Genomic DNA, 24,877 nt, shown 5'->3' with positions numbered 1-24,877 from the left:
GTGGTGATGGGGGGGGGGGGTAAGGGAGCATGTGGGTGGCCGAGACTGAGGCGTTCAGCTGAGGCTGGGACAGGAAGTGCCCTGAACACTAGGGTAAGGGGCTTGCTTCGTCCTTATCCTGTAGAAGGTGGTACCTTTCCCCCAACTTTCTCCATCGTGACTCCTGGGAAAGTGGGGGAGGAAACATCTGGTACCAGCAACTTAGCCACAGCTGGTGCCTTGGTGATTTTATTAAATCAGGGATTTGGCGAACCTGTGTTCTTGCAGACTCCTCTAAGACACATGAAACCCCAATAAATAAAAGCAGTGCCACTTTATTGGGGAGCCCTGTGTTGTCCTCTCTCGCTTCTAAGGGCTCTGGCCCCTGTCCTTTTCAAGGGCAGCCAGGGGAGGGGGGCATGACCAGATGATGGGGGACTGGGTGTGTTTAACACCACCTCTGGGTGCTTGGTCCAGATCTCCTAACACAAACACCCAACAGAGCTGCTGGTTCTAAGGCTCTGCCCTTGCTAATGAGAGATCTATGGGGCTGAATTTTCTGCTGTTCTCTTGAACTGTTCCCTGGAGTTTGGGCACTCTCAACACCATCTGTGATCGGCAGCCTCACTCCATGGACTGGCCAAGCCTATCTATGCATGCTTGTGACCAGCTCCACCGCCCCCCGCCCCCGACTTGGGACAGGGAAGGGCCTGGGCTCAGAGGCTCAAATGGAAGAAGGTGGGGTGTGGGTTAGGGGTCAAATCCTTCCCTTACTGCTCTGAGCCCTCCCCTTCCCCCAGGGCTTCCTCAGGACACAGGGATACCAACCTTCTCCCCAAGAAGATTTTATTGAACGCACACACAACATTCATCCTTGGGTGCAAATTCAGTCCAGCAAGTGAAGAGACAACAATGCTCCTGGGAACGTGGAAGGCTCACCACCAGCCCCCAGCACAGCCGGGGAGACAGACCACGGGGTGGCCTCTGCTTCCCTGGGGCCCCACCGTACCTCTTATACCCTGCCTACAGGGGTGGGGTGGGGAGGGGAGGGGAGGCTTCCCTTTGCGGACAGGGCTCATGGGTCTGCCCAGGATGGGTGGTGGATCTGGAACCTGTGTGGAAACACCCGAAAGGCCTGGGGGTGCCCACGTGCCCAGATATCCCATGGCCCCCCTCCACCTCAGCAGCCAGACAGCACTCTGAGATTGAGAGCCACTTGCCCAGGGGGCCGTGACCGACTCGGGAAGGGGCACTGTGCTGGGCCAGCAGCTTGTCACATCCCACGTCTGAGAACCTCAGGGCCCGCCCTCCAGGCCTCACCGACCCACACAGGGTCCCTCAGACGGGGACAAAGCTCCCTGGGGCTAGAGGGGCCTCTGGAGCCCCCTTGCCCAGTCAGACACCTCTGAGGCTGTGTGTCTGACCACTCACAAATAGGAAATGAGAAATCAGGTCAAAACGCTCACAATTTCCTGCATGTCTCAGATGGTTGTTTTCTTAAATGGTTGGGCCATATTTTAACTCGGTTTATTGAAACTAGTCAATTTTAAGATTCATCAAATCAATAAAGTAAAAAGGAAAAGATAGATAAAAGAAACAATAACAAAACATTTCAATTGAGCTTTGGTGACGTTGGCCTCAGGAATTTCTATGCTACGTGGGCGGGGGAGGGGGTGGCTCCTGGCCCTTCTGCCTCCAAGCTGCGAGAAGCCAAGTTTGTCCACTCCGCCAGGGCCTAGAGAGAAGGGCTCAGTGCCCCTGCCCACTCCTGACCCAGGGAGCCTGGGCAGCTGGGCCTCCTGCATCAGCCTGTGGCATGAAGCTGGTCTTCCCAGTTGGAATCTGGGTGCCTGCTTCTCAGCTCTGCAGTCCCAGGCGACAAGAGGCTGAGCCCCAGGCGACAAGAGGCTGAGCCCCATCTGAGTAACACTGGAGACCTGGAGAAACCCAGCAACCAGAGGGAGAACACAGGACGGCGGCCTGACTCCTCCTAATGCACTCGATTTACCTGCTGCTATGTTTTCTCTTACAAATCAGAGTTGCTGGTGCTCCCAGCCATGCAGGGCCGGCTGGGGCTGTGTTTGGCTATCAGAGGGTTCCCAAGAATCCCTCAGCCCCAAATCCCTACCAAGCCAGAAACAACTGAACGTTGAGGGTTGGGGTGAAGACTGACAAAGAACGAGTGTGTGTATTGCTAGAGAGGGTTTGGAAATGCCCCGCCAGGTAGGTAGATTCTCCTTACTCCGAACTCCAAACCGGATGGGTCTGGTGCAGACACCCTCATGCCGAGGCTACCAAGGCCGTCTGTGCTGGTCCCAGTGGGGTGCGCAGGGCCACGCTGCAGTTGGGCCGAGAGAACAGGGCTGGGGAGGAGAGGCCTTGTGGAGCCTTGGGGCTCCTGGTGGGAGGCTTCCGGGGGAAGGCGGGTGGGGCTGGGTCTGGGGCAGTCATTCGCCCAGCTGACCTCTTTAGTGCAAAACCTACTCAGGGTGCAGGGAAGGGGTGGTGGCAGGGTGGGGTGGGTGCCCAGGGGCTGGGACCATTCCCAGGCCAGAACTGGCACCATTCTCTAGCAGCCAGACCTCAGAGATGGGTGGTGTGTCGGGGAGGAGGGGCGGCAGACGGGGGTCCCATCCCTTCCCACCAGCAGAACCTGGGCAGAAACGGAGCAGGGGAAGCAGGGCCTGCTGGCCTGGGGCGCAGTGGCTGGCGGCGCATGGCTGGGCCCGGCTCGCCCTCGCTTGGCGCCTGGCTCACTCGAAGGTCTCCCACCGCTTCCTGAGCTGCTCTACTGAGCCTGGGGCCGGGGCCGGGCTCACATCTTGCTTGGTTTTCCGTAACAAATCCTCAAAGGGGTCTCTGGTTTCTCGAGGAGCAGAGGGCTGCAGTGCTGGCTCCAGGCCCTGCGGGGGTCTGGGAGGAAGGAGAGGGGGGTCTCCGGGCCTCAGGGGCAGCCCCTGCTTGGCCTCGGCAGCCCTGGCGCTTGAGCGGGCCAGGGGCAACGTTCGGATCCTTGAAGGGGTGACCGCTGGGGGGCCCAGGGGCTGCAAGGGACTGGTGTGGGCACCCATGGGCATCTGGCCGAAGAGGTTAGGCATGGAGAGCGCAGACAGGTTGGGCTGAGATCTATGTGGGCCACAGAGGCTGGAACTGGACAGCAGGAGGCCGGGGGCAAAGGCTGGCCCCAGGGAAGCAGGAGGGGCCCCGAAAGGCCCGGCCGGTGTGGAGACCAGGGCCATGGCAGGCAGTGCCGTGGGCATAGATGAGACGAAGGGATTGAGTGATGGCTGCGGGAAGGGGGTAGGGGTCCCTGCTGGGGGGAAGCTGAACTGGGGAGTGAAGGAGGTGGCTACGCTTGGGGCTGAAGGGCCTGGCGGAAGAGCATTGCCTGACCAGGCTGTGTTAAGTGGGTCCAGGAGGGCCAGCAGGGCATCACTGCTCGAGTTTGCGGCCCCGGGGGCCAGGCTGAGTGGCTGGAGCGGTTCGGTGGGTCCTTGGGGGGTAGCACTGGGGAGGAGCCCGGGGAACGGGGCCGGGCTCAGGGCCTGTAGCCGCTCTGAGAAGTCCCCGAGCGCGGCGCTGGCGGCCTGGAGTTTGGCCGGGCGGGCGGTGGGGGGCGGAGGCACGATGCCCAGCTCTGGGGTCTTCCTGCCCTGGGGCCGGGGAATGGTGATGCTGCCTGGAGTGGGGGTGGGCGGCGCCTCCTTGTCACTGGGGTTCAGGATGCTGTCCTGGGTCGGCAGCATGCGGGGCACAGCCAGGGAGTTCCCAAGCAGGGCTGAGGGCTTCTCGGGGGAGGTGGCCGGGGGCTTGCTGGGGATGGCCATGTCGTCCTGGCCCAGGCTCCAGAGCTTGTTGTATGGGTGGGTAAGCTTCAAGGCCACCGGCATTCCGCGGCTCCTGTCACTCCTGCTCAGGTCCAGCCTCTGGGGGAGAGAACGAGGGAGGCAGTGACCAGAGACTGCCCCGGACAGACTGGAAGGCAGCAGGTCTCCATCCCTGGGGCCCCTCCTGTTGCTGGATCCCAGGCGTGTGGCTGATCAGTCCCCTGGGACTCAGGGCAGCTGGGGGGCTGGGCCCAGGTCACCAGCAGAAGAGCCCGGGTCTGTCCAGACGCCAAGCCCAGGCTTTCCTCACTGTTTTCCTCACTTTTCAGACTCCACGCCGGGCTCTTTTCTCATTGCACAGAGGGATTCCAGAAAAAGCCCTTGTCCTTTTATGTCAGTGTTGCCAAGAAGTTTTAGGAAAATGACTCCATTTATTGGCCGGGCCTTTTTCACTTTTCAAAGCATGTGGGCACTTTTAATCACCTGGGAGCTCGAGGACGAGTGAGGCACGGGGCCTGGCAAAGGTGTCTTCCCTGGTTGGCAGGGAAACAGGACTGGGCTCCTGTCCTGCTCTGCCACTCACAAGTGACGCGACCTGGGCGTCCCTGTCAGGGGCAGGGAGGATGCACGTGAATCCACCACTCTGTCAGCAGCCTCCACTTGCAAGTGGAGAAACAGGCACAGAGAGGGAATGTGACAGATTGCAAGTCATGATGGACGATCAGTGGTCCCATGCAAATAATCAGAACCCAGGAATTTTGATCCCGAGGCTCTCCGAGCAGACTTGGTGGGGGCTGGGGTCCTGGGAGGGTGAACTGGAGTGGCAGCACAATTCTGCCTGACGCACACACAGACATGAGGGGCAATTTCCATCAGCTGTAACGTTTCTACAGGATCACGGGCTGTGGGCCTGCCTGGCAGGGTTTGCAGGCAGAACGACACTGAGCCTCGGCCAAGGACCCTGGAAAGGTTGCTGTTTCTCCCTCGGTCTCCTTCCCCGTCCCATGGGGGCACCTGCCTCACGTGTGGAAAGCACCAGCCCTGGCAGGTACCCATCCCTGCTGGCATCATACCTGATAGTCGAAGGTTCCCGGTTGCTCCCTCAGGTCTTTGGGTGTCCGAAGGTCCTCCAAGCTCTTGGCCTGGCCCAGTGGCTGCAGTGGGACCTCCATGTCCAGGTTGCTGAAGACGTCTTCCAGAAGGTCAATGCTGGCAGCCCGGTCAGGCGGAGCCGGGGCAGGGCCCGTGGGCTCCCGCGCTCGTCGCTCTGGACTCCCTGCCTCGTCGCCTTCTGCGCTGTCTGATTCCTTGAGCGTCCGATACGGCTGAGGCCTGGGAGGAGGCAGAGCAGACTGATTCTCCCACCCAGAGCCTCCACAGGAGGTGCAAGCAGCCCCCACCCCCAGGAACTTCCAGGCCTTGAGGAGTACACCCAGGAGGCTTGGGGACAGGAGAGTGTCCTGGGGTCCCTGTGAGTGTTGGAGTCTGGGCAATGGCACTCTGCCAGACCCGGGGCTGCATTTGGGTTCTACTGTTCACTATGGGACTCATTTGCACTTTAGTTCCCCCGAAAACCACAGGACCCACCATATAACTGGCTAGGAGGCTTGCAGGCCATCCAGACAAGGCATGAGGAACGGGACACGACTGGAAAGGGAAGAGGCAGCCTGCTCGTTCGGGAGCCCGGCCTCTGCACTCCCACCATCCTGTGGCTCATAGGGAACTGAGCTGGGGAAAGTCTCCCAGGGTGGCTCAGGAGCCCCAGCGGGAGCCGTGTGGGCTTCGGCCTGCGCTGACCTGTTCTAGCTCTGGTCTTACCATCTCTTGCCATGGGACCTTGGGATAGTCTCTTAACCTCTCTGAACCTCAGCCTCTCCCCCATTCCAGAGTGCACCTCTCTTTGCAGGCAGCGGTGGTGATTATGTGAACCAACCAACATGCTCCCTGACGCACGGCACGTACAGAGGCCCTTAACAGCATTCTGTACCTTTGACCCAGGCACAGGGGACAAGAGGCTCCTCTTACTTTCCTTTCTCAGAGGCCTGAGCCCCAGGGCACCACTGGGTACGTGGAGAAGGCTGCCTGGATCAACCCTGACTAGTGAAGGCTGGGGTTGGCTCTGCCCGGTGTGTCCCAGCAGAAGCGGCCCACAGCTCTGGTAATGTGGGGGAAGGGCGCCACCTGCTGGTCCCAAAGGCCCACGTGCAGGAACCAGGGCAGGGCACACCCCGCAGAGGGGACTCTCCGCAAGGATTCCCATCAGCCTTCAGTTATCTGGCTCAAGTTCAGAGAGGCTAAGTCACTCACCCTATGTCGCACAGCAAAAGGTAGCCATGGACACCAAGTATGAGAGACTTGTTCAAAAGTCCCCACTCACTCTAAGCCTTCTGACCAAGGAATTAAAGACCTTTTCACCAAGTTTGAACACAATGAAGGGGATAAAGAAAAGTCAATGTGCTCCTTACACTTAAGGAAGGAAATGTATTCTTTAAAAAGAAACCATTTTATTTTGACTTAAGATGGCCCAGTTCCTTTTTTTTTTCTTTTCCTGTGTAATTTATGTTTATTTAACACCAGTATAGTTAACATATGGGCCACTTCCTTTTTAATCATACACATACAAAAGCCTATACTTTTCATAGGTCCTGGCTAAGGGAGTGAGCACTATTTACTATTTAAATAATTAAGGCATCAATGAATTAAAAAAGAGTGAGGAGGCCCACCGGACCCTGTGGTGGGGATTCCTTCTTGGATGTCACCCAGGCAGAGCGTTTTTACCTGCAAGGTGATTTTGAGTTGATACATGAACATTTCTTATTCCAATGGTTCTATCTTTATTTTAACTAATAGTAGAAATGATAATTGATGCATTAGGCCAATGATATCAGAGATATTACTGCTTAGGACAAAGTTTTAACAGACAAATTTTAAAGAAAGATTCAATGTACACAGAAGGTGGCATGGGAATTCGGGCAACACCGACTTAGGCCACCCACCACTTTCTAAGTGAGGAGATCAGGAGGGGGCTGACTTGCAGGTGAGCTGGTGGCAGAAAGGGCTAAGAACCCTCCTACCCCTGGGGGCCAATGGTAGGAGCAGAGCTGGGGAGTTTATCAGGTGCCCTGAGGAACCGAGAGGCCCGGCCCAAGGGAAGGGAACTGGGAGGGGGATGGAGGGGAAGAGTACCCTCTTCTGTAAGATAGTGGTTGTGGGCCCCGTGGGTGTTCAGCAAAGGGCAGCTCTCTTCCCTCAAAGGCTCCCATTAAGGACACTACTGCTTTGTTAGCGACCATGGACAAAAGCTGTCCCTTTGCTCAATCCCAGCCCTGAAAAACTTGTGGGTAGAGGGGCAAGAACTGGTGGAGGAAGGGAAACGGCCAAAGCTTAACACCGGGGGGTGGCTGGATTGTGGGCGAACCTTTTTAATTAATGTGAGGCTCAGACTATAGGCAATAATAATAAAAATTATCTTACGGTCAGGCAGATCGGTAAAACCCTTGGATCTGTCAGCAATAATATACATGTTCCCTATCAATCCGTTTGTTTTTGTTTTTGTCTTAAGCTTAAAAACTGACCCTCCACCTTCATAGCTTTTGGAGATGTGCTGAGATAAGAGGAGGACTCGGGCATCAACAACCACTTCGGGTGACAGTCAAGTGCACTCTCCAGGGTAAGGGCCAGGGACTCAGGCTCCGGTCTCACACCTGTAGGCCCTGCCATCCCGTACCCTCGGCCCTTGCCCCGGAGCCCGCGGGGCTGGGCAGAGGCACACAAGGGGGCACTCACCCCCGAGCTGGCGTGGGGTCACCGGCAGGCAGCAGCTGCAGCCAGCCCTCCCCACACGCAAGGGCAAGCGGCACCGGCCCCCCTCCCCCACGCGGCCCGGGAGAGTCACCCAGCTGAGCTCAGAGAAATGGAAGGAGGAAGGAGAGACCATTCAAAGGGGGCGGAGAAGAAAAAGCTTTCGGTGAAGCCAGAGCTGGGGCCCTCTTGCCGCTGGCATTCATCGTCAGAGGAGTCCTCGGACAGGAAGACCGCATAGTGTCGCAAGGGCTTTACCAGGCTGGGGCGGAGGAAGACAAGAGAAAAGAGGCAGTTAGGAGGCACCCTCGGAACTCCACGTGGCGGGGTGGGAGGGGGGCCTCTGGGCTCAGCGCCTGGCCCTGGCCTCCCTCTGCCAACCTGAGGTAGAGGCTCCCTGGAGGAGGCCGGAGGGCCTGGGAGGCGTGACGGGCCCCGAGGCGAGGAAGCTGGTCGCAGACAGGAAAGCAACCAAGGGGTTTGCCGTAGGTGTCGAGAGCCTTAAACATGAGATCCAGTCGCCTACGACCTCGTACCCTCCACTTCCATTTAGATAACCCTAAGTGTAGCAAACAATGATGCACAAAGATGCTCCTCGCTGCTGTGTTTATAATATTAAAACACGGCACATCCTACGTTTCCAGCAAGAGGAGGCTGGTGAATTACAGTACGCTTGGCTGAAAAGGAGCCACCCATTAACTATAATGTTTATGAAAGAGAAAAGTCTCAACACCATGATGCAGAACTGTAGTTATACTACATTCTCTCTCACCTACTTATGGGAAGAGGCAGAGAAAAAAGCCTGGAAAGGGATGTACATACACGTCGACAAAAGCTAGGGGGCTTAGGGGTGACTTACCCCCACTCTGCCTCTTTTTATTTTTCTGTGTTTTCTACACTTTCTACAATGTGCATATCGACTTCAATAATCAGGAAAACATAAAAATAGAAAGTTAAAGAAGAAAGTGAGCCACATGGAGGGGCTCTGGCTAGAAGGCCCTCTTCTGATTAGCGGCTGCTCTCTGGAGTCTCTCTCACACGCCTCTTCAGAGAGTCTTTTTCATCTGTGATGTGGAAATTAAATATTCATTGTTATAAAAAATACATCTCCCTTGTCAGCCACCTGTGAGCTCTACCTCTATACACAAACACTGCGCAGCCCCGAGAAAGTCCGCGCGGCCGCCATGAATTATACACCGACCAGGGCCCGTGAGCGGCACGGGCTTGGGAGAGGGGAGCCGGACCGGGCACATCTGGCCCCCCACAGCCGCTGCTCGGGCCTGCACACTGTGCTGGGCAGGCTCCAAGGATCCCCGGGGGCGGCGGTGAAGTTCGCGAGAGGGTGGGGCAGGAAGTGTAGGGGTGCCCAAGTGGGGGGCCGTCTCCTCTCTAACCCCCCCCCCCGCGCCCCCACAGAGCAGGCTCCTTTCTCTGCTTTCCGATGCAATTCCTTCTGGGTTTCATTTCACAAAAGGGCACCATGTCTGAAGAGTGAATGGGAGCCACACTGGAGGGTGGGGAGGGACTGGGAGAGCGGGCTGTGCTGTGTTCTACCATCACAGGTGTTAAGCCAGTTGTCCCCAGGAATGTGCTAGTCTTTTACAAGTAGAACCAGGGCTGGCTCCCAGCACCGCAGAGCTCCCTGGCTCATGCCCGCCTAGACCCCTTCACTCCTCGTGCCATCCCTGGACGTTAGGCAGGCTAGGAGATTTGTCCTCATACTGAAGTGCAGACCGAGGCTCAGAGAGGGGAAGCCACTTGGCCAGGGTTGCACACAGGGACAGGGAGGTGGCGGGTCACTGGGCTCCTCTCCTTGCCCAGGCTGCCTACCTGGATGGTAAGGGACTTGGCCCTTCCTGGACCAGAGAGAGCATCGGCTTAGGTGGAGTGTTTTCCTCTGGACTCAGGAGAGAGCGCAGGAAGATGTGACTCATGGAAACAAGGCCGCCTGGCTCCTGCCACATCCCCTGGGACATAAAACACAGTGCAGAAGGGCCACTCCGCACAGCCACTGGAATCCTGCTGTGAATCACAGACCCAACTCAGTCACTCCTGCTTCACGCCTGCACGTCCACGGCTCCGAATAGCGATGTCGAGGGAGTTGGTTGTGTGGTGAGTAAACCCATTAAGTGTTAGGAACAATAATGTTCAGACATTTACAGAACAGTTTACTCAACTGTTTAAAAGTTAGGGGGATGCACTCACTTCTAGCACTGGACGGCTCTCCTGGGCAGGTGAGGAGGGCTGCAGGAGTGGACAGGTATCCTGGCCTCAGGCTCCACTCTGGGGAGCTTGTGGAATATGCTGGGTGGGCAGGGGTGCAGGCTGCAGGGAGGCAGGGCCAAGTCCAAGCTCTATGCAGGGAAGACACTGTGCTGAACCTCACCTTCCAGCTCACAAACCACTTTCCCTGGCCCTGTCCACCTCTGCAGCCTCCTCCTCCCCTGCATGCCCTACAGACCTCCCTGTGGCCTTCGCCTGGTGCACTGATTGTTCTTTGGCTCTTTGGTCTGAAGACTCGGCTCACTTGGCGCTCTAGAAAGCCTTACTGGAATTCCCAGCCGGAGCTTCCCCCCCTAGATGGAGTCTGCTTCCCCTTGGGCTGCGTGTTGCAGCACTTCATCGATGTCATTTAACCTCCTGCAATTCTGTTCCCGAGTCAGCTCCTCAAGGGCAGGGAACGGGCTCACCCTTCTCTTCATCCGCAGCTGGGGCACAGCGTTAGCGCTGTGGAGGTCTGCGAACGCAGGAGTGGGAGCCGGTGTGCCGGGGAGACAAGGCGAGCCCACCCTTCTCACCCATGTTTCTGGAGCCCCAGCACAGCACCTGTCCCTTCCATCAGCTTGTGGCTGCAGCAGAAAAGTGTCCCCTGAGGTCCTCATCTGTCCTCTGAGATGCTGAGACCATAACATGGGACCACATTTGGGGGTGAGGGTGCTGGGCGTACAGGAGTAGGCAGGAGTCTCGGAAAAATGTTTAAAGCAACGTCCACCGTGCCACGGGCTTCACACAGGTGATTTCCACCCCTCCCAACAGTCCAGCGGGAAGGCTTCTCTGCACTGACTTTACAGAGGATGAGCCTGTCATTAGTCCATCCATCCATCTGTCCATCCGTCCATCCGCACACCCAGCCGCGAGGTACTTTCCGAGTGCTTGCTGTGAGCAGACCCAGTGCTGGCGGAGCGCTGGGAATCACTGTGAGGAAGACAGATGTGACGACATGCCCTGGCCAGGAAGTGACAAGCAGGGATTCCAGGTCAGGGCCTCACTGTCCTGTGAGCCGGGCTGGTGGCAGACGTGCATGAGGGGGACACACACCTCTGCTTGGGTCAAACCGCATGAAGCTCTTTGGTGTCCCTTGGATCCATCTCGAATGCCCTTCCGACGCCCCTCCAAGTATGCTCTCCTCCTCCGGCTTTGATGAGGAAGCAGAGATCACAGCTCGGCACATTAGCTGAATGCCACTAAACCTGCCAGGAATGTCTGGGTTCACGTAAGAGCAAAGAGCCTTTGTGCTGGACTGGGCCTTGGCCTCATCAAGCCAGGCTGCTGTAGTTCACAGCCCGGTCAAATCCAGTGCCTTCCCACACTGCTTGCTGTGAGCAGACCCAGTGATGGCAGAGCGGGCCTGGGGGCGAGAGGGGGAAGAAGGAACCTCACCTTCCAGCTCACAAACCACTTTCCCTCTCTGGCCAGCTCTGCTGGCCAGGCCAGGTGGGTTGGGCAAGGGCTTCAACAAGAGGCCCCGGGGTGTCTCCTGAACGCGCCATCTGTCTCTAGAGAGTGAGAGAGAACCTCGCCAGGTGGTTTGGTCAGATCAGCATTTTTTCAGGCTTCGGGCCACACGGATGACGACGATGAGACCAGCAGTACTTACAAGTGTTAGGCTAAATGCTGCCTGGACGGTTTCTCATTAGTTCCTTATCACATCCTCCCTTTGCAGACAGAGAAGCCAAAGCTCAGAGAGGGTACTCACTCGCCCAGCGTCCCACAGAAGCTACCGGTTGAGCCAGGAATCGGGATCTGCCTGACTCGAAACCACTCTGTGGTCCTGCCTCTTCGGTTCTGTGGATCTGAAACAATGAAATAAGGGGGAGGCTGTTCCCCCTTCTACTTTTAATAAAAAGTGAGATTTCAAAATAAACTTATTTAAATTCAACTGCTCATGTCCTCCTATGAAACATACAGTCAGATATTTGTCAGAGATAAAGGATGAATCGTTGAAAATGTCCAGGTTTAAATTTTTTATTAGCTTAAGGCAGAAAATGAGGGGGGGAAAAAAAAGTGTACCTCTTCCCTCATTAACCCAATTCAGCTACTACCCTGCAGTCTGCCACCCACCACTCGCCTGGATTTTCTTACACACAAAGAGCTGTCTGTGAAAAGGCAGGTCGTGGTGAACTTGGCTGCCGGAGTCTTGGCGAGAAAGAAAGGCCCGCTGTCCATCACCATTCAGACCCCATCGTCTCCCACGGCTGCTCCCGCCTCTGCCCACCTCATCTCGGCTCGGAGTTCCCATGCAGATGACTTCCCGAACCCTTTCTAATGTTTGGTTTAACGTGTCGCCGGTTAGCGCGCGCATGTGACAGTGGTGACAGGCGCGGCTGTTCCTTTTTAAATACCATGTCAGAGACACGGCGTCAGGAAGCAGGGACGTGCTCTGTGGCTCTCCGCCGTGCCGGGATCGCACGGGCTTATTTTTTAATGAGGAAGATCTGCATCTCGAGAGTTTTTTTCATGTGTCACATCGCGTGGACAAATCAGCAGCACGTCACGCTGGCCCAAAATGAAATGCTGACAAATGTAGATATTTCAAATTTAATTGACATTTAAATGTACTTGAGATAAAGAAGGGAAAAAAATCAGCAAGGACTTGGTCTCCGGAGGTAACGAGGGGAGCTGGTGATCATTTTTAAAGGATCATTTCACTCCAGCACAAAGGATCTTTGCTTGGTAAATGTCTCGGCCGGTCTGGTGTCCTTTGATGAAACCGGTTGGGCTGATGAATGGGGACAGGCCCCAGGACAAGGCCAGGTCCTGCCTGCCCAATGGATGCCATTCTGTCCAGCTTTCCACCATCCCCCACTTCCCAGCCAGATGACCTCGGGAAAGTCTTTTATATACCTCCCTGTACCTCAACTTCTTAGCTGTAAAATGGGGATTCTACAGCCCTCCTGATGGTGTTATCACAAAGTTGAATGAAATTATTCATAAAGGGCTTTGGCTCATGCCCAGCACATCGTACATATTTAGTTACTATCCATACACCACATACACCTGCCAACAAATAGATTCTGGGCATTTTGATCCTGTGCAGGCTCTTCCCTAGGCGGTCAAGGATGAATATAAGGTGGTTGCTGCCTTCGAAGACCTTCCCTCTGGCACAGCAAGTCCCCAATGGGGTGAGAAAAACCTGATCTCACACCCACCGGTCCCACAAGACCAGTTCACCTGACAGGAAGAACTCTCTCTCACTGGTGATCATGACTCATCACAGCAGTGACCCTCTCATTGTTTTAAAGTACAGACACACATACGACGGAGTGGAAAGATCCAATGTCCAGCAGGTTTGGTATCTGTCCTCTCTTCCTCCCTGAGAATGGTCCTAGCCATTAGCCCAGTCACACAGAAGATAGCTCCAGCGCAGTTCCAGAGGTTCCCCCCGTGGGTCTCGCACCAAGCTGGTTCCCCCAGAGACCACCCTGACTTGCTTCAGAGCCTGATCTATTGTTTTCACTGGTGTACGTGCTTGAGCCAGGTCTGGAGTCCTGGCCCTGTGCTATGGTGATGGAGAGGTGCCGCGACCGGGTCCCCGGATGGGTTCTCCCGGGGAGTTCTGATGTGCTGTGATAGGCCCAGAGGGCAGTGGCGGGGGTATACCTGGCTCCGGGGGCTCTTGGATGAGGCTCCACTCGGGAGGTGATGTGGGAGCTGGGCTTTCAATCATGCGTATGGAGGAGGCTGCGGGATGGCCTGGAGGTGTCCCTGGGAGGAGTGGGCACAAGGGGCTTGGGGTCCGGGTGGGAGATTCAAGAAAAGAGGCTGGCAGGGTTGGCAGGGACCAGGTGGTGAGGGTCTTGAACCCGCTTGAGGACCAAGGCGACATGAGAAGTTAGGGGGTGATGTGGGGGCTGGGGAGGCAGCAGGGGGCCTCACTGGCTTGGCCCCATCTCTCTCTCTCGGGTTGGCTGTGCCCTTTGCCTTTCCAATTCCATTAGTCCATCTGTTTGACTACTTATCAACCCGTACCTTCATTCATTCCTTCCTTCTTTCAAAAAATCACTAGTGTCAATTTCACATGTCCACACCCCTGCCCCAGTCCTTCCCAGGCTACCGGGTGTACATTCTCATAGGTAGAGAGGCCCGAACACAGCACACGGGCTTTACTCCACTGTCCCACTCTTCACGCTCATTGGTAGAGGGAAGATGGGGACACCTTAGGGGGGATGGGGACACTTTCTACGCTTTTCCTATCCGGAAGAGAAATTGTGTAGACTGTGAAGAACTGCCCCTCCCCTCTACCCGAAGATGGCCTTTGCCTGCCATGAGCCCAAGTCTTTGGTGGGGACCATGGGAGCAGTGGTGGAGGGCAGGGTGTCTGGTGAGAGAGCAGTGGACGTGGGTGTGGGTGCACATTCTGGATCCAAGGCAGGTCATTCCACCTGTTAGAGCCTTGGTTCCTTCACGGCTGAACAGGCTAACACACCTGCACCGGGAAGACTTTTGGGGAGTGGGGGAAGTTAACCAAGGTGACATATATGAAGTGCCGGGCCTGAAACAGGCATGAGAAATGGTGGCGAGATGCCTGGAAGAGGGAGGGGCTCAGGTGAGGTGGCAAAGCTTTCAGAGGAGGCTGAAACCAGCAAGTCTGGGGCACTAACTCCTAACTGTCTTGACTGCCCCTGGGAGAGGTCCTTCCCTTTGACTATCAGGCAAAAGTGGCTGGGGACGAGGGAGACCTGTGTTTTCCTGGGCTGCTGCACATCCCTGGGGACTCCTTGGCAGTTCCTGCTTTTCCAATCTGGGCTCAGACTCCACGTCTGGCTCCTGGCGTGGCTTGGTCTCCAGGGCCCAGAACCCACTGTTGGCGAGGGGATGGGGGGCCTGAGTTGGGTCAGGGGCCGCTCACATTCCTAACCGGGTTTGGGACCTTCTGCTCTGGTGTTTGGACTCCTGGCTGCTCAGGGAGTGGGTCCTGGCAGGCTGCCAGTGGGTAGTACCTAGACAGCTGCCCCCACCCCTAGGGCCCAGGGCCCAGCTGGCATCTTGGAGACTGGCTCCTGGGGCTGATGGCAGTTTCTGGCTCTTAGACGGCCCCGGGCAGGAGAGGTGCTGGTAGCTCAGAGTCACATCCCAATCACGCCTGGCACATAATAGGTGCTCTTTACACATCTGTGGTTAACTGACACCCCTTCCCCATCTCCAGGGTGCTGGGCTATAAGCGGCAGTGATTCCCTTGTTTATTCATTCAGTAAACATCCCTGAGCAGAGGTCTGGGCTAGGCTCTGGTCCAGGAGCTGAAGCGTCAAAGCTGAAGGGCACATGGTGGCCCTGCCCCGGAGGAGCTCCCAGGCTCCTGGGGTGCACGTGTGCGCGCGCATGTGCGTGATGTAAAGCGACTACTACAACATGGAAGGTCAGCGCTGTGTCAGGGGAAGCCAGGGGACGGCGGGCACGGGGAGGGGAGGGCGCAGCTCACGGGGAGGCCACAGGGTGAGCATCAGACCGCTGACAGCGCTGCTGCAGGAGGGGAGATTGGTGTGCCCCGCCACCTCGGGATGCTAGTGCGGCTCCTAGGGGCAGTTTCCCAAATTGTGCTCTTTGGGATGTGAACAGACATTGTGTTGGAAAAAAGAGGGCAGAGTCTTGCTCAGGGTCTCTGGCTGGCAGCGGGCAGGAGGCTGATGCAGGTCTGTGGGGTGCCAGAGGTCCCCCCCACCCCCCAGTGCACCAGCCCACCGGCCTGGCAGTGGTTCACCAACCACGCCCCTGGGGCAACTCTGGGCCTGGGGGGAGGGAGAGGGGCTCTACCCCGCGTGATCCACGGCCCGCACAACTGGGGCCGTGCTGAGCCCAGGTCCTGAGGACAGGGTGGCATTAGCTGCAGTGTTCCGAGACCTCGTCTGTGGGCAGAGCTCTCACTAAATGCTTCTGGCAGCTTCTTTTAATCTTCTGGGGCTTTGGGTGCCAGGGTCACGCGGTGCAAGTTGGATGATGAGACTCTGCCATCCCTAAGTGGAGTGGGCCGGCAGTTTGGAGCTCAGATGGTCTGTCTGTCCAGCCAGCGCAACCCGCAGGATTTCTCCTTGGTCAGAAGGATTTCTTTTTTTTTTTTTTTTTTAAAGATTTTATTTATTTATTTGGCAGAGAGAGACACAGCGAGAGAGGGAACACAAGCAGGGGGAGTGGGAGAGGGAGAAGCAGGCTTCCCGCCGAGCAGGGAGCCCGATGCGGGGCTCGATCCCAGGACCCTGGGATCATGATCTGAGCCGAAGGCAGACGCTTAACGACTGAGCCACCCAGGCGCCCCGGTCAGAAGGATTTCTAATGCACGTTCCTCTGGGTCCCCGAGACCCAGATTCGCAGGGAGTCCAGAGTTTTGGTGGGAGTGTAAAGTACAATACTTTTAGCAAGTTACTTAGCAACATGGAAGAGAAATCTGCCTCTGGGACTGGGTGAGGGTACGGAGCAGTGACAACCTCTCAGGGTCTCAGCTACTTCTATAAAATCAAGCTAATGATACCTACTCCCTGAGACTTCTTGTGAGGATTCAAGGAAATGGTGTATGCAAAGTGCTTAGGCAGTTCTTGGCTAATGGTAGTTGTTCATCATTCCATTCCTTACGATGGTATCAAATGAGAAAAGCTTTAAGGACAAGGGTATTTATTCTGGCATTTCACGTTAGTGAACACCTAGAAAAATCTACAAATCCAATATGAGGGGTGTGGCGAGGCAGACCACGCATGCACACAAAGCGGGATCCTGCCACAGTTGTGAACAGCAGGAGTTACAAGGACACGGGGCAAGGCCGCAAGTAGGAATATTGCAAGCAAGCTTCAGCTCTGCAAATTATCTATAGGACAAACCCCGGAGGGGAAGCTGCAGACATGCTAATAAGGAGTGAGGTTCCGAATGAACTTGTCTCTTTCCCCAAACTTCCGGATTATAAGGTTATTGGGTCATTTTTACAGACAAACGAAATTGTTTGTAAAGAGCAAATTTTGTACAAATCTGGCCAGCCAGGTGAGCCGGGAAATGGCTTGTGGGCCCTTGGTGCCTCAATCTGGACCACTTCTACTTAGTACAATGAAACTTCAAATAACCAGCCCGCAGCCAGTCTGGACTCCTGTGAGGGTGTTGTAGGGCTCACCTGTTGAAGGGGACACAGAGGTTTGCAGTCCCGAGTTCAGGCTCTGCAGCTGGTGACCCCTGGGTTGCGTCTCTGAGCTATCCTGACTGCCAGCCTCTTGGCCATTAAGGCTCAGAAGACAGCCCCACCCCTCGGGGCTATTAAGGTTAAACAAGGTGGAGGCTGTTTGACCACGTCCATCTGTACCCTCCGCGACTCTGAGAGGGATACTGCCCGGCCCCCGCTGGGGGGCACAAAGGACAGGCAGACCGGCGGAGAGGGGCGCCTGGGGACCAGCAGGTGACGCCCTGCCTTTGGCCTCCATCTGCATGCTGGGCATGATCCTGAGGGGTGGGCACAGCACTGCCTTCTAGAGTTTGCTGTCGGCTCCTGCTAAGCACCACATTCAATGGGAAATTCTCTTACACCTGGCAAGCCGACGGGAACAGAAGCTGGGGCCTGCCCACCACACCCACTGTGGCTGAAATGACCATTCATGGGTGGGAGACGGGAACCTCATCACGTCCCCTGCAGCCACCACTGTCCTCATCACTCAGCATAGGTTCGCAACAAAAAGACTGGATGGGACAGAAGGGGTAAGGCCTGTGTCAGACAGCTGATCCTACCAGTTTCTAGCCCTCAGACCCTGGACTAGTTCTATCAGAAAGTCTCCCTCTGAGCCTCAGTTTCCCTGTTAGATAGGAAAGCCACCACCTACCCTTCACAGTCTCACAGGATGTTCCGTCAGTGTTGCTTGTCTTTCCTTCCCCAGGGAGAAACACTCAGGCACCAGGGGACGCTGTTCCTTTGCCAGGAAGAGGACCGAACAGCTCCAGTTCCCGACTTCAAGGAACCAGAGAAGAAGGGCGGCGTGTGGGGCAAGTCATCTTAGGACACAGGACCCAGAACCGTCTCTCTAGGCAAAGCCAAACTGACAAGGGACCCCCGTGGGCAGCAGAGTGTAGCTGAGAGAATGAAATCAAGCAGCCATCTGGAGGCCTGGCCCTGCCACCTTCTAACCGGGTGACCCAGGAACATTCGTCACATATATTTGCTGAGCCCAAGTTCCCATTTGGTGGAAGGAGACACAAACACCAGCCGAAGAGGGCCTAGAACATAAGAAGTGCTCAACCGTACTTGCTGTTGGGTGGCCTCCGACCCACAGCCCGCGCTGCCTGATCCCTCCTGGCCTTAGCTCTCACCCTAGGGAATCCTCAGGGCATTCCATTAGCCCGTCCTGAATAATAATGCAAGTAGCTAGTACTTCTTGAGGAGAAATAGTCACTGAATATTAATTAGCTAGTGTTAGCTGAAAAACAGAAGGAATGTTTCCCCCAGAAATCTTTCTGAAGTATTCTTCCAGTTGTCATCGGATGGCTTTAAGGGGTGAGGACACCCACCTTTGATTCGGAAAGGCCGTTTGACATACGAGAAATTTCGTTTCAGGAAAATGCAAGTCACCAAAGAGTCAGCTCGGGGATTCTCTTTAAAGGCCTCCTCTTAAAAATCCCAAATCGCTCACACCTGGTAGGTTTTTGAAGCTATCTGCTGAATGAATGGATGCATGAATGGACAGAGAGACATATCTGGAAAGGAAGAACTGGATCCGACGGAGGGGCCGGCCGCAGAGCTGGCAGCCGATGTTACTGGGCCTTGATGAATTCCAGACACTGAGCTGCTGTGGGAGGCCGTGGAGACTGTCTTATTGTTAATCAGCTCCATCTTGCTGTCCACAAAGTTAATTATTTAATGTGCTATTTGGAAGTGAGAGTTGAGGCGAGAAGTCGGGAGGACGGAACCCTTCCCTCCACTTCAAAGATCTTGCATCTCTCTCTGCTGGCCAAACCCTCTAAGTTGCCAATGTACTTTGATATTCCCGGCGGAGACAAAGATCTGTGAGTCCAGAAAATCCAGGCCAGATTGAAGGGCTAGGCACGGAGTCCATGTGCCCCACACGGAACCAGCCCGCAACAAAGGCCCACTAGGATCTGGCTCCTGCTGCCAGCTTGTCTTCTCATGTCTCCCAGCACAATGCTGACAGATTGGTGGAGCTAGTTTCTTTCCCCCCAGAACAATATTTTATGAGGAGTCTGTTTTATTAAAATATTTTCCGCTGGATGCTTCCTGTGTTTCAAGAACTTGGTCTTGCCAGCTGGAGCTGATGACAGTTGAGAAAAACACATCCGAGTGCTGTTGTGACATGGCATTTGGAAATGGAGGAGTACAATGGGGGTGCGGTGGGGGGGGGGGGGAGGCAGCATGGGAAGAGATGCAGGAAAATACCCCAGTTGCACCAGAAATGTCACTGGTATTATGGGAGAACAGCGCCCCCCCCCCCATTAAAAAATGTGAACAGAAACTCTTGGAATAATATTCCCAAATGTGCTTCTTGATCACCTGGAGGGCCGGAGCTGCTGTGAGCTCTGGCCAGAGAATCTCTCATTTGTTTCCGATCGCGGCCAGTTTGCCAACCCACTAAACTAGCTCCCATGGTCCCACTGGTTTGTTCCAACCCCAAATGTCTCATGAACAGGCATCTAAAAGAGGGCATATTGCGAAAAGAAAGAAAAGTAATATGGGCCCAGTTCTGCTAACACCCAGGAGGACGGGAGTACCAGACACTGGCTCTTTGGCATGTACTGAAGAGGCCTCCCCTATCACGGGGCTGGGAGAGCAACGGCATAAATAAACGTAATTAGGAATTCCGACCTATAATCGGTGACCTGAACACAGCATGGGAACTGTTTTCCGGTAAAACGTGGAGTGTTGCTCGTCTGGCGTGTTCTTGGGCAATGCAAGGACACTCTGGGTTTGCACTTCAGTATCCACAGGCCCCACCCACACAGTGTCTAAAAGATTTAGCCCAGTTTTAAAGACATGGTTTTAAAGAAAAGTAATTTCATCCCTCCCTGAAGAGAAATCTTTAGGGTCTGAGGAACTCTGAAGCTATACGGCATTTTCTCCACAAGGGGGCAATCATAATCCATGCCAGTCGCGGCCAGGGACCTATTCCTTAATATTTCCACCGTCCTATTGTGCAGAGGCTAAGTTATGCCTACAACCAACTTCAGGAGTCCTCTCTTCCAAATTCTGCATAATCAAGCACCTTTCAAGATGTGTGCATGCAAACACACACACACACACACACACACACACTGTCTCCCACAGCTTTCTGGGCAGGGTGTAAGTTGGCCTAGGTAGGCTGGTTCTGTAACAACACAGTGGTCTCAAGCAGCACCAGACTGTAAACCAGAGAATCCTAGAAGAGCTGAAGTACACTGCAACCCGGGTTAGGCCACAGCTTGACATTTCAGAATTGTTTCTTCCTTCTGGCTCCTTTCCTGGCTAGGGCCTGCTATTTCCCTTAGCTTCTTTCCCTGACAACTTTCCTGAAAGTAGAGCAGACAGGAGGAGCATCCTCTCCTCACCCAAGGGACTTCAGGGTCCCCGGGGCAACTGTTTCGGTTCCCCTAACAAACCCCAGACTGAGATGGTTTCATGTACTTTTTCAAAGAATCATAGGAAGCCAGTGTGTAGCTGCTGAGTTGTCTGGGCAGAGCCCCAGGGCTGTGGGCCTTGGGGACAAAGGGCAGCACTCCAGACGCTTCTGGACTGGGGGCTGTGTGCAGCTCTAAGCCTCACGCCACTCGGGCAGCTCCATCTCCAGGCGCCGCTTGTCCACCTGCCTTGTTATTTACCTCCTCTATCCAGCATCTATCCTGCACATGACTCTGAGCTGGGCCCTGTGCTAGGTTCTGGGCAGAACACCCAGCGCCAGCCTGCAGAGCTCTGGGCTTGAGGGGAGGTGAAAAGCCAAGCCCTAATAAAATGACTGCCGTGGCACAGGGGAGCAAAGGTACTGGTGGGGGTGGGGCGGTGGATAAGGACAGTTCTGGGTACAAATCCAAGCTCTAGGCCCGAGAGCACCCCAGGCTTAGGACAGGGGTTGCCCCTTGCTAAATAGATCGCCTCCTCGACCAGGTTCCTAGCTCTCCCCTGCTGACCCAAGCCTGGAACCTTCTTCTGAGCCTGTTTGAGTACACTTTGGGTGTCACCACTCAAAACCCAGCCCAGAGGCCTGGCTCCTCCTGCGGGCATGACAACTGCTAGAAAAAGCCGACATGGAAGATGAAGCCCAGCTCCCCGACTGACCTCTTTGTTTAAACACCCGCTCAGGGCTCCAGAGAGGCTTCAAAGGCCAGGGCTGCAGCACGGACCCCACAAAGGCCTAGACCCCTGGGCTCTGGAAGACAGAGGGGAGGGGAGCAACGGGGTACTCACTGCTCAGGGCTGGAGATAGAAGTCCTCCGGCCTTCCACCGTGATGTTGCTCTTCGGTCTCTTCACGACGTGCGGACGGGGAGGGCGCACCTAAAACGGGCACAGGGGAAAGGCCCCATGGAGTGAGTTGGAAAAGCCATACAAGAACGTTCTGCTGATCTAGATAAGCAGCCCCCAAATAAATGTTGAGGCATCTGCCTACTCAAATAGGAAAGGTTCTTCCGAAGAGCTTGGTTTCCTTGTCTGCGATAGGGGTCAGCTTCACCTGCCTCCTTGCAGGGCTGCCGTGGGAGTTCAACAAGACACTGTCCATACAGGACCCAGAAACACAGAGGCCCTCATTTATAAGTCCCCACTCGCCTTCTTCTAGAACCCTGAAACTGGTCTGGTAGAACAAAAAGGTTTCACTTGGATTTTATGTCTAGGGTACATGTACTTATTTCATTCTTTTTATAACTGAATCATAGGATGCTTATTTTCCTCTCTGAGTAGGAGGGGGGAATAAAGCAAATGATAGCATTACAGAGTGCCAATAAAAATCCTCTTTCTGTTCCCCAGGCCATCTCTGGGCAGTCCTCCTGAGCAGGGCTCAGTCTGGACACCGCATGCCCCACGGAGCTCCTGCATTCATGAGGACCCAGCTTGAGACTGGGCAGTGGGTGTGTTTCACAGTGAAGTACACAGTTTCCTAATCCATAGCTGGCCTGCAACAACAAGATGGGGTTTTTGTAGGTGCCCTTGGAAGGATCCTCATCTGGTCCAGTCAACATTACATGGCTTTAAATTTGGCTCCATCATCTCTGAGCATTTCCAATGCTAGCGAGGGACTGGAGAGAGCTACACCAAGAAAGTCTGTCTATGACTTTTGTTGCCAATAAAAATTCTCGGACATCCCAGTGCAGGGGGTTTGCTCCCACTCTGCAGATGAGGGGCCAAGGTAGATGAAACGCCACAATCGCTGAAGTTCTCAGATAAGACAGGGAAGGAGAACACACACACACTCCGTTCACTGCCTGCCCTCTTCCCTGAGCCCCCTGGGTCCCCCAGCAATTTGTGGGCGACACAGCATAATGGCTGGAGAACACAGATTACAGAAGTTGGCTGCATGAAAGACAAGTCTTTGCAGAGTCTCATCAAACTCTCAGGTCTCTGCATGTCTGATCTAACCGAAGTTTTTCTTGTGGAGTGGCCAGTCTGATCTCAGCCTTGTTTGGCAAATCAGAGATGTGGTAACCACCAAATGCATTCCACCAAACTTGGGGTCTTCTTCCACGGGGTTCCTCTGAACGAAGATCCACGGGGATCTGGCACACGGGGGCTTCTCTGTGACCTTACCAATAACAACAAGGAGACGGGGATGGGGCATCTCTGAATGAGAAGACGCCATCTAAGATGACCTGACCCTTGCCTAGCATCCTGCTCAGTGGTGCCTGGGGTGCTGGTGGTCACCCAGCAAGACTTTTAGGAACAAATGGATGCGGCTGCTTGGAATCTAAGAAGTGCACAAGAATGTTGCTATTCGTATCAGTGTCGTTAGAACAGGGCCTGCTACAACGCAGACATCCAGTCATCGCTGCTGAATGAATGGATGGCTAGATCCCCCCCCCACTCAAACTCTGGCCCGCTTTCCCTGACCACAGCCAGACTCCTCTCCCTCTTGCTGCTCAACAGGATCACCGCATTGGAATGCTCCCCCCAGACTTCTCACCCCAAAGGCGGATGTGGGGTGTGCAGTGTGGGGTGACGGAGCCATTCTGCCCTGCCCCGGAGGTCCCCGGGTGGGGGTTTCAGGAAAGGTCAGATATGAAGGCCCGCCAGCCGGTCCTTGCACACAGCCGCTCCTCGCTACCATAAAGGCGGGTGAGGAATGTGAACTTGTGGCTGAAATGGGGGGATTAAGTTTGTGGCAACTTCAACTGAACTTGCAACGTGGTGAAACATGGGGAAAAAGAACAACAGAGCTAATTAGACGAGCTGAGCTGTCAGAGTGCCGCCGAATGGCTCAGAGCCAACAAACAAAAGGAATGGGTTGGCAATCAGCAGGATCGATGGAGAAGACTGCTTCATTAGGGATGATAAAACAGACAGAGCAGGGAGAAGGGGGTGGGGGAGGGGAGCAGGGAGGCAGTGAGGCGGGGGAGAGAGAGGAAGGCACAACAGACCCAGACAGTCAGTCACCTGCACAGCTCAGACCCACCCAGAGTCACACACACCTGACTGGTGGGGACAAAGCCAGACACACAATTACACTCCCAGCCAGCCGTCCAGAGACATGCACAGAGGCCTCGAGGCGCCGACATTCACCCTGTCTCACAACTACACGTTCACAGAAGCACGCACGGGAGCTGAAGGTGCATGCACGAAGCACACACATACACACGGACAAAATGGTTTAATGAAGCCTGAACCACAAGACGGCGCCGACAACTGGCCGGTCCTATTTCAGCGATCACATCCGTCTTTCGGGGGTGCTGGGGAGGGGGGAAGAAACCGCACGCACACACAACACACACAACGGTGACTGGCCCCGCTGGTGCTGGGATCCCGGCAGCACCAGGGGAGAAAATGCTAAACAGGGATTTTGAGCTCTGTTCAAGGGGGACTTGTGGGGAAAGTTGGGAAACCAGCCAATTCCCCACTGGATTTAAAACCTGAGAAATCTAAGTCGGCAGGGTTAAATGTGTATTGAATACAAAAGCACCGAGTACATTTGATTTTAATGGTGAGCAAGAAATAATAAATACAGAGCTTATAAAGCGCTTCCCATGCAGCCGACCACAACCTGCCTCTCCCCTGCATGCCCCAACCCACTCCCCTTGGTCCACCAGACACTGGCAAAGCTTTCTTCTGCTCTTTCCTTTTTCTTCTCTTTAAAAAGAAAATCTAAATCCTCTGGTAACATCTGAACTCCAGCCACAGGTGCCAGGCTACAAAGCTCCTTCCAGAAAGGCTGAATGGCCAGCCCCCACGCTCCTGCCACCCTGGGCCAATGGCCCCACTCCTGCCCAGACAGGAGTCTGGCCAAACAGACTCCGCCCTGTTTGTGGCTAAGTACCCGATAAAGCCCGGCTGGGGGCCAGAAGCTCCTGACATGAGTGCAGGGCAGGCCATTCTCTTCAAGGCCCTCGAGGGGTTCCATACCCCACGTCTCCCAGGTTCACCCCTGTGGATAGTGGTGCCCGCTGGAAAGGCTTACATGAGTGCACGCAGAGTGAACGGGCTGGGGCACAGGGTACTGCTGGGCCCAGAAAGCACAAGCCTTCCAAGACTCCCAGTTTAGTTCCACAGTGACCCTGCTTGGCAGAAGGCATTTGGGGTGACAGAAGTGGGGTATACGTGCCCACTTCATGCCAGGGACTATGCTAGGCACCATACACACGTGACTTCACTACTCTTACCAGGCAGGTGCTGCTAAACCCATTTTACAGATGATGAAACTAAGACTCAGAAATTAAATGTCTTGCCCAAAGTCATACAGCCAGGAATTGCCAATCTGTGATTCAAATCAGGGCAGGCCTCTCGGACTTCCAAGCCCAGAAGTGGTTCCGCTAGGTACCCTACCTCGTTAGTGTACCATAACCCGGGGCTGGTACAGCCCCAAGTACCAGGCTAGTTGCCTCCTGTGCCGGCGCAGGGCTGTT

General features: G+C 55.1%; 1 protein-coding gene across 8 annotated transcripts in view; it reads right to left on the bottom strand.

Moving 5' to 3' along the window:
- Positions 1-808: 808 nt before the first annotated feature.
- Positions 809-24,877, bottom strand: part of DENND1A (DENN domain containing 1A) — a 501,318-nt gene continuing 477,249 nt past the window's right edge. For 4 of the 8 annotated variants that reach the window (XM_035015834.1, XM_035015836.1, XM_035015839.1 and 1 more), the window contains 4 exons: positions 21,238-21,326; positions 7,741-7,869; positions 4,880-5,138; positions 809-3,905 (listed from right to left, as the gene is read on the bottom strand). In XM_035015834.1, coding sequence (XP_034871725.1) covers positions 2,733-3,905; positions 4,880-5,138; positions 7,741-7,869; positions 21,238-21,326 — 1,650 coding nt within the window. In that variant the 3' untranslated portion in view covers positions 809-2,732. Of the gene's footprint in view, positions 3,906-4,879; positions 5,139-7,740; positions 7,870-16,140; positions 19,115-21,237; positions 21,327-24,877 lie in introns of those variants that run through there. The other 4 variants (XM_035015835.1, XM_035015837.1, XM_035015838.1 and 1 more) reach the window with 4 other exon arrangements.

The sequence above is a fragment of the Mirounga leonina genome, unplaced genomic scaffold, assembly GCF_011800145.1.
Source record: "Mirounga leonina isolate KUSES-001 unplaced genomic scaffold, KU_Mleo_1.0 Mir_170, whole genome shotgun sequence".
NCBI lineage: Eukaryota > Metazoa > Chordata > Mammalia > Carnivora > Phocidae > Mirounga > Mirounga leonina.
Note: the sequence above shows the minus strand (reverse complement) of the source record. Positions and strands in the feature narration are given on the sequence as shown.